Source organism: Stegastes partitus, unplaced genomic scaffold, assembly GCF_000690725.1.
Source record: "Stegastes partitus isolate 25-593 unplaced genomic scaffold, Stegastes_partitus-1.0.2 Scaffold109, whole genome shotgun sequence".
NCBI classification, from domain to species: Eukaryota; Metazoa; Chordata; class Actinopteri; family Pomacentridae; genus Stegastes; species Stegastes partitus.
The window spans coordinates 623101-633064 of record NW_007577840.1 but is presented as its reverse complement, the minus strand read 5'-3'; the positions used below and the strand labels follow the sequence as shown (position 1 = coordinate 633064).

Here is a 9964-nt window from a genome sequence, read left to right as displayed (position 1 = left end):
TGATTGATTTTGCACAGCAAAGTTTGGATCCGTGTTTCCTCGTGGTCAGCATTTTTTTTCCCTCTCTTTTTGCGCTACGCAGTGATGCTGAGTGGATGGATCGCACTGGGAATAAAACTTGGGTTGCGCGCTGGCGTGGCACGTCGCCTGTGTCCGCGCTTGGATAGATAGAGGCTTCTTTTCATTCTGTCATGGTCTCAACATTCGCGGTGAGTTCGCCTGGAGCACTATGGAGGAAAGAAAGAGACTTTTCTGCTGTTTTCTCTTCGCGGCGCAGCTCTGCCTGAGCTCGGCACAAGTCCTCAGAATCGGTAAGCGCAACAGCTGTTTACGCACGCTGTTGTTGGCGTTTCCTTGCGTGTGAGTTGGCTGGACAGTGTCGGAACCAAGAGTATAGCAATATGTGTGTGAGTCCCATTTTCAGTGACAGATAGAGAGCATCTTAGGTGTGTACTTGCATAAATAGAACCTCATGCAAGTCTGTGGTAAGTATCCTACAGTAGAATTTTAAATTTTCTGGTGGTATTTTGTGCCTTTACATCCTGTGAAAGTGATTATGGGATTATTCTTCCTATTAAGGCTGTCAAATGAGGTTCTGTCAGCACAGAGGAAAAGATTACCTCCATCTAATGACAAAATAGACTTTGACAACTTCTGTCATTTAGCTTAAGAGATAAATTTGCCATCTGTCAGCTCTTTCCCAGTCCACACAGCAGTGTAGACAGTCAGTGTTGTGAGGTTTTACCACTATGCAGAAAGCAAAGGTAGTTAAAACAGAATGGAGAATTAGATGATCCAAGTTCAATGTTCCCTCCTAGTTAATAATAACAACTCTCACCTCTATCAATTCATCATCTTCGCTGTCATGCTGGTAATTGTATGTCATAATGTCTTCAAAGATGCTGTTGATAAAGGGAAAGTTTACTCAGTTTAAATTCTACAATTTGGGCCAAAAATCATCCTGTGAACTTTCACCATATTTCGCCATGAGAGGGTTTGTTTGGAGCTGCTTAGGAAAATCTTTAAAAGTAATAGAGTATGGATTCCTCCCTGTATACTCTTCTGACTACCACACACTCCTGTCAGGGGCGTTTTCATTCAAAATATGTACCCCGATCATCTTCACTCCCGCTGTCATCTGCCTGGTGGAGGTAAGAGGAGTCAGAGAGCTCCACCTAGATTTGATTAGACAGGAGGAGGCTGCTGAGCACTGAAGGCTGTGTTCATTATCCGAGCATCTTACTTTCAGCCTTTCAGAGAGACCAGAGTCGAACAGTAATATGTGGGTCTAATTGACTGAATAAATTGAGAATTGGTGTCAGTGCTACCTGCTCTCAACTTGGAAAAGGTAGGCAGTGGGCTACAGTAGGTCCACGTATAGTAGATTGGAAAAGCAACACTTTGTACATCTGGGAATATACTGTATGTTACACATAGTTGTATTTCAAAATGCACAAAATATTTTTACATTAATAGACTTGATTTTGTGTTTGAGAATTCATTGCAGCTTTTCCCATGTTACATACAGTAATGCGTGTGATAATGTAGGTGCCTTATCACGTGTTACTTACAAAACCATCAGTGTGCCTATAAAACGGTCAATTATACCATATATCAGCGCTTTACAAGTCACTATCAAGTCCTTATGAATCTATAAAGAACTGTTGAATAACGGAAATGGTTTTTCAAAATGGTTATATATCCCTTAAATTACATTTACTCCTTCTCAATTATTTAGAATCCAGATTCTACAAGTCTATAAATATTGTTCATTTCACATTTTAACTGCCGGACACCAGATGTCTCCTGCTTCACTGAAATATCCACTCTTCTATGCGCTCTGATGTTGCGAGTTTCTTCATCTCACTTGTGCAAGTCCCATATTGGATCCCAACTCGCTTCCCGAAACTAGCCGTCACAAAAATCCCGCTTGTAGGTTACAATACATTTCAATTTGACAGGAGCACAGAGAAACTTTCCTCCCCTTCTGGAGATGACAGTGAAAACAGCCTTTCTAGTGTCAAACTCTACACACTGTACATCAGTCTACAAAGTAAAGGTCACACAGTTTTAAAGGGTGAAGAAACAATAAATAAAACACATTTTTGAGTGAGGCAAGGTTTTAAAGAGCTTGCTGCAAGGACAAAAAAAAAGAAGAATATACACCAGCCAAAGGGGCTATAACCTGTCGACTCCAAATATTTTTAACATAGGCCTTTTACTGTGGATACTTCTAAATTGTTACCGTTATGTTTCCATATATTATTAAAACTATTTAAAAAATGATGTTTTTTAAGGCTAATTCTAATTTTTACGATAATTTGGATAACAATATAGAAGGTTTTGGTAAAGATGCAGCAAATATATATATAAATGAGATGTTTTAAAGTTTAAAAAAGCCAGATATTCACTTGTGACTCAGTCAACACTGGTATTATAAGATAAAGATAAAGATAAAGAGACTTTATTGTCATTGTGCAGAAGTACAACGAAACTTGTGTGGAAGAACACGACAATAGCAGCAGTGCAAATAAGAATAAAAATAAGAATACTAGAAATAAAAATAATTTAAACAAAGTACTATATACACAAAGCATTATATACAATAAAGTGAAAGTGAATTATCTATGATAAGTTAAAATCCAGTGTCTATATGTAAACTCAACACATTTTTGACCATCCGGAATATCCCTCCTATTGTGTTTGGGTCAAATTTGACTCAGTATTTGACTGGAGCACAATCGGAAGGTTCCATTTTGTATATTATCTATAACATCTAGATGTATACCCGCCTGTGTGACAGATCATTTATTCATTCTATGCACATGTAGTGGTTTTATGATGTGGAGTTTAGCCTGGGGTCACGCATTCATACGCAGGTCCATTCAACGGCAAGACTTCAGCTCTGACCCCTTGAACAACACAAGTCTGGAAATTCACAATTTCAAACGATTTACATACAGAGGAGACGCTATCAAAGTGTGTGTGTGTGTGTGTGTCCGTGTAGCAGCGTGTGTGTATGCAAGAGAGAGAGAGAGAGAGAGAGAGAGAGAGAGAGAGAGAGAGAGAGAGTAATCTCAGAACTGCGAAGTTTGGCTCCAGGTGTTGCTTTCTGTTAAATCGATTTGCTTAAGTTAAGCTGGAGCTGTAACCGAGATTTATAAAAAAAAAAAAAAAAAAAGGCTACCTGCCCAATTTTATTCATTAGTTCCTTTTTCTCTGAGAAATTAGGTGAGCTATTAGGAAAATGAATGAATCGCTTCTCTGCTAAATTGCCAGAGTTTTGGAAAGTTAGTCTCACTTTTGCGGAAGATATATACACGGATATACTGTGGAATTGCCTTCTTCAGGAGCGTAATCGTTTATCATGCTGGCAGAAACCCAGGACTTCTGGCTGTGAGAGAGCAGAGGGAGCTGGGGCTCGTCATGGAATTACATGACTGGCCTTATTTATTTGTAAGTATTGATCCCATGGTCTCATGAGGCTGTTCTTGTGATGTGCCGATTGAGTTCAGGATGGCGAGTGAAACAGTCCTTTCTTTGTTCCGCCCGATTTGTGAGCACAAAACAAACAATTTTGGAACCTCAGAGAGACTCCACCTGAGAGGAAGCTGTGGTTGGCATGAGTGCAAGTGTAATGCATGCCGCTTCTGTTACAAAAACCTGTGCCAGAGATGGCAACGATATCTTTTTTGCTGTTAGTTCAGTAGTTATTCAAAAAAGCATCTGGTTCTCAGATAGTAATGTGCTAAAAATGTGTCAAACGGCATCGGCTAAGCATCTTATAATTTCTGCTTGCTGCTATTGATTTCCGGTCCAAATGCATGATATGTTTAAAATGACCGGAGTTCTAAAATGCTTCCTCCTTCACATCACCACTTATGTGAGTGCACAGTGAGAGGCTCCTGATGTAGTACATGATAACTTTCATCCACTCCTTGTCCTTTTGCTGCCCTTGCAGTCATTTTCAGTTTGGCTTTTTCCTGTCTGCTCCTGTCTCCGTCTCTACACCCCGATTGCGTTTTTTGCCTTGTCTGGCCATTCCTGCTTTGATTTTTCTACAGAGAACGAATTGTTTCCCATGCATTTTTGCTGCTAGAACAACAGTGTGCAGTGAAATGTTTGACACCTGAGACCCTTTACCTGCTCTCCCAGATGCATTTCCTCCAGCCTGCTGCTACATAACCTGTCCAAAATGCTCGGCAGTCCCTGTTTTCAGAGCGGCGCTGATGGCAGTAGTTTCTGTCACTGCGAGAAGAAAGAAGAACACTCTTACTTGTCCAATTCAGTGATCTCTCAGAGCTCTTAGAAAGATCCACATTTCTTCTATCTCAGGTACTGAGTGGCAGTTTGATGTGTAACTGCCTTCGGCTGAAAAGTAGTGCTAAATAATAGATGACTCGGTATGCTTTTCGGGTGATAAACATCCAAAGGTCAAAGTTGAAAGTGTGAAAACCAGATAAACATGCTGGTATGATAATTATCAGCTGCATGTTAATGTACCCTTACTATTAATTAATCATTACATTTTGGCATTTTGTAGAACTGTGTGGCAGAAAAGGCAATCTGAGACTTGGATATATTGCAACACAGCGAAGTAATTATCCCCGCTGTGTTTTACAAGCACACACTTGGCATTAAAATCTTGCATATCTTTATGCAAACATCAGGGAGATCACGTAGGTATGTTGACAACAGATTAAAAGTCTTTATGAGAAATGCAGAATCTTGTGAGAGTTCATAACAATAGGAAGCATCCTGTGTGTAGACAGACAGATAGACGTCTCTCTCAAATGCCAGTTACATGTAATTAAACAGAAATATTAGTTTTGCACCACTTAAATAATACAAATCTCACCCAAACATTAATTACCTCTGAAGAAATTGGAAAAACTTACATTTTATATTTCCAGCCATCCTCAATTTGGTCATAATGAGCTGCCTTGTGTTTTTAGAAGTCTCAGTGCATCTTGAGTGCGCTTGAATTTTATGCAGATAAAATCTACCTGCAAACCCCTGAAACATATTAAACGGCATTTACGGAGTCCCGTGGCATTCATTTGCGGTGTCTTATATGCCAGATGGATGCGCTTTCCTGTGGCGAATTATTCCTCATTATTTGGGGGCTAAATGAATGCTTTTAGTGCTCGGAGGTACATTAATTCATTTGCAAGGAAAAACACCTTGTTAAAAAAAATACAATTTTTTATGACTGCAGCAGTCGCAAGCCACAGCAGAGTTCAAGCTTTACGGCAAGAAAGGATGACAAATGACTAATGTAAAACATAATTATTTGTAATTAAATAGTGAAGTGAAGGATGGATGGCGTGAAACTCTCTCTGCACACACACTGACGCCAACATCTTTATCCCTACGGTGGGTTCGTTGAAGAGATTGATCAGGTCTGCGTCGCAGGGTGGCACAGAGCTCAGATGGATTCTTTAACTTTTTGTTTTCCTCTAACTGGAGGCAGATGAACCTCTTATCCAACCATCATACTGCACCAAAGACCCCCATTTTTACGGTAAACTTTTCCAATTGCAGCTATCTGATGGTCACAGCAACTGCAGATAGAATTACACTTTAAAATCTATGGCCTGACATTTCTTCTTTGATTGCTAATTGACTGCAATGCCATTGACAAGGATGTATTTGTGGCTGGGACATCTTGTGAGGGCCTTAGTCTGTGTTTTTATGTCTGTTTATTGTAGTAATGCAAATAATTATCCCTTTAGCATGCATAGACTACCAACGAAGGCTTTACAGATATTTCCCTTTGAGAAATCGGCAGGGGTGACATGTAGCAGCCACTTATCATGATCGTCAACTTCTACAGCATTAAGTTAATTTACATTGTGTGCACGATCTGGATTCTGCTAATCTTTACACAGCACACAGAGCTCACAGACAAGCCACATGGTGCCAAATGCATACAAAGTCTTGATACGTTTTCTCCCCTGCTTCCCATATTATATGTAAGGAACAACTTAAAAAGTCAAATATCATTGTCCAGCTGTCTTGATGGCCCAGTAGGTCAGGATCCTTCACAAAACTCCCTGGATCTCTCTCACTGCCTGTTTGAGAAACGAGCAAATGGAATGTACTTCAAAGAACCTGTTCATACAAATAGAACCCATACATCAGCTGACTTTTCACCAAATTTGCTGACTCTAAGTGTTGAGTATTAAAAAACCAAAAGCTGGAATGGTGCGACAAGATCTGTAATCTTGTTTGTTTTTTCTTTTTCTTTTGTCATATAAATGATTGTTTAGACAGCTTTATTGTTGCAGCAATGTTTTTAAGGCATGCTGTCTTATTTGGGGAACCACACTTGTTAACTTTTAGGCTGAGACTTAGATTAGAAGATTAATGGCAGAGTGGAGCTGGAATAGTGCTGTCCATTAGACAATTGCATGTATTTATAGAGTTGAAGTTACAACCTGTAACTTTTATTTTCTTGGCACATTTTCTTTTTTTGGAGGGGAAATGAAACCATTTCTCTATGGCTGTTGTATATAGATGCATTTTAACAGCACAACTCTTTCCAGAACAAGTAGTTCTGACAAACAGAAAGTGTTCACACTGATTTTGTAGAAATTCAAAGATTTGTTTTTTTTTTTTTTGTCATTAAAAGGTGTTTTGACTGTATCAAAATCCACATTTTAAACACAAATAAATAATGGGCTTGTACATGCTTTTATTTGTACAATCTGGGTTTAGCTGGTGGATTTAACAGATACTTGGAGAGGTTCTGGGAACAAGTGATACAGACTGTTGTACACAACATATGCTATATGTGCATTTTTCTGCTACATACAGTCTGTGCAGTATTACAATTCTACAATTTCATTTTGCAGATGCTTTTATCCAAAGCGACGTATATCTGACAGCAGATACAACACAAGCAAGGATCTAGTCAGGAGAAAACAATCTAATGGTATTAATATGAATACTTGTCTTAGTATTTCTATTCATGAAATAATCTGTGCAATCTATAATTCAGTATTTGTTGGTTTATTTTTTTACTACTTTTCCTATATGTTTGCAATGTCTTTTGCTGCTGTAACACTACAAATTTCCCCACTGCTGGATTAATAAAGGCTTATCTTATCTCACCTTATCTAACAATGCAAGACGAAACCAGAACCTGCAGGCCAAAGAAGGGAAATGCAAAGCAGAAGCCTTGACAGTGGCTCAGCGTGATGTCTCAACTACGTGGAAATCTGAAGCAGACAACAACACAAGGAGTGTTTTTTCAGACAGGCACTGAGTCAGGGAGTCACAAGGTCCTTTTCTGTCCAATCGTTCACTACTTAAGTCCAGCCCACCCACTTAGGGAGCTTTATAACCAACGCAGCGTTCATTCATTCATTCCACCACTCCACCAGCTTCTACAGACCCGCAGGTCATCGCTGCTGTTAAACTCCACTTCAGTAATCGCTCATGCAGGTTTTAAAAGTCAGTGTTTGGAGATTTGTTCTTACCTTCTGACTGTGATCATGTGCGGGCGAGCCGAAGTAGACGTTAAAACCAAAGTATTGCAGAAGTTGACGATGATGTCTCTAGTGCCACCTGGAGCGCCGGAAAAAAATCACTCGTCCTTTTCAGGCAGTTTTAGAGTCCATTAAGAGCTTCTAGCGGTCAAATCCATCCTCCAAGCAGCGTAAGTCACCACGGACTCTAATTCAAACCCGATATCAAAGTTTTCTCGGCACTTGTTACCTGCTGTACAGCTTCCGGGTTCAAGCCCACTGGCTCCGCCCACCATGACGTCATAGTCGGAGCACCGTGACTCGTGCAGCTCCAGTGCCCCCTGCTGTTGTGGCCGCTTTGCTCCACCCTCACCTCTGTAGCCACATACTGGCAGGTAATATCAACCTGGGTAATTTCTGTTTATCTGTATCAGGCTGGGGAGGAATAGTCTGGGTGATTATTTTGAAATATCAGTTATTCTAAAGATCATGATTCAAGGCTCTCACAGAGTATTACAATGCCTGCGTTTAAGGTAGCTTTGTAACTCCTCTTATGAGTGCTGCACAACAAAGTTGATCATTGGCTTGTCAGGTCCTCATGACCAAGAGGCTTAATGCACCAACAGGCCCACTCTTCTGTGCCAGGGTTCCAGACCGCGACCGCATTTTTTATGTTTGTTTTTTGAGTGTGCAAGTTAAAATTTCAAGTGGTTGCATTTGTGCAAGTAAATCATGAAGCTGTTTTGGTGTCGCTCCAGCTGGCGTGAGCAGCTACTGCGTTAGCTATATTGGTGGAAAGTTGTACTTTAAGAGCTTCAGTGGCTCTGTCGGTCTGTCCCTGCCTGATGTGTAAACCACACTGTTTAGCTGTTGTGTGTTCCAAAGATAAAGGCGGCTGGTGGAGAAGGACAGGTCGTCTTGGACAATTTTTACATTAGGGTACCCTATTTAATTCTTTTCAAAGTAGTTTTTGGTCACACACCTGTCTGAGCACACTGTAGCAGGTACAGCAGCCTGCACGGTGAGGCGTTTAGGGAACACTGGTGAATTTAGGGTCTGTTGATAAGCAGGTGTTCAGCAGGTGAGGAGTGAGGCCATGATATGGTGCAAGTGTTACCAGTGGAAAAGTTAGTCTTGAGCTATGCTCTATCATCTTTCTTCGCCTGCGCAACCACAGATTATGCCTTGTGCTAATTAGAATAGCAGGTACAGGTGTTGTAATGGTTAGCACTGTCCATATTTTGAAGGTCCTTTGGCCATTCTGCATGGACTTTGCATGTTCTCCCTGTGCCTGTGTGGGTTTTACTGGGTTCCCCCCACACTCCAAAGACATGCTTTGGTTAATTGGTGATTCTAAATTGTCCGTAGGTGTGAATGTGAGTGCGCCCTGTTATCTGTCTCTGTGTTGCTCTGTGATGGACTGGTGACCTGTCCAGGGTGTACTCTGCCTTTGCTCAATGACTATATTTGTCTTCTGTTAAGATAAGCATTCCATTACCCTTACACTTTCAAAGCTGATTATTATAAAGGTACTCCGATATTCATTGCCAGCGCTCATTTGCTTTCTGTTCCTTCTCTTCTATGATTCGGTGCCTGGAATGGCTAACCAGTGCAAGCAGAGATGAGCCTCTGTTTAACACACACTCTGTGAAGGCCTATCCAGACCTTGGTTTGCTTGTCTCCACATCCCATGCCAGCGCTGTGGTCACTCCCCTAAGCTACACAACCTGTTCCTTCTGCTCATCCTCCACAGCATATGAACATTTCCTCTGCCTGTAAGCCATCAATTATTGTTTAACGGTCATGATTAGTTTATATGACACATAATCCATGACTACGTATAATTGGGGCACGGTTTCATGTCAGTTCATGAAGGTTGCACACAAATTCAAAGGAGATGCATCATGATTGACGGCACTTATAGCTTCTTATCTCGTGTAGTCTATTTCTTTTGTATCAAGTCACTCTAATAGTGCCTTGTCATAAGTTAATCTGTTTGCATTCAGCATGCTGGTGACTATGCATTCAGATGAGAAGGCTGTGCGTGCTTGCATGAATTCTAAGGAAATGTGACATGCTTGTCGCTACACATAGCCTAATTTCGCTTCATTTCAAGGCGACGCTGCTCATCTGCTCTCTTCGGGAGCCCAGGTTTGAGGGTTAGTGATGTCAGAGACTGTCTGTGTCACGCTTGCTCAGATTGTTTGAGGGCATCACTCGAACAGAGTCACTGCCAGACAAGTCTTTCTGAAATAAATGGTTAAATCTGACAAACATCCTGTCTGAAATGGAGCTTTGGCTAAGTTCAGACAGGCATAAAGTCAGGGAGTCACAAGGTCTTTTTTGATGCAGTCGTCCAGCCCACCCACTTAGAACTGTCCCTTCACATACGCAAATCTTCCTCTCGTCCCCAGCATCCTCCTTTTTAAAGGTTCAATATCATAACTTTTACAATTTTACAAAGACTGCTGCAGCACACCTCTCTGCATCTA

The 9964-nt window shown here is 40.8% G+C and overlaps 1 protein-coding gene across 1 annotated transcript in view; it reads left to right on the top strand.

Annotated features, from left to right (window-relative positions):
- The first annotated feature begins 229 nt into the window (after window positions 1-229).
- Window positions 230-9964, top strand: part of grik1a (glutamate receptor, ionotropic, kainate 1a) — a 36646-nt gene continuing 26911 nt past the window's right edge. The window contains exon 1 of the mRNA XM_008277871.1: window positions 230-311. Within this exon, the coding sequence (XP_008276093.1) occupies window positions 230-311 (82 nt within the window). The remainder of the gene's footprint in view (window positions 312-9964) is intronic.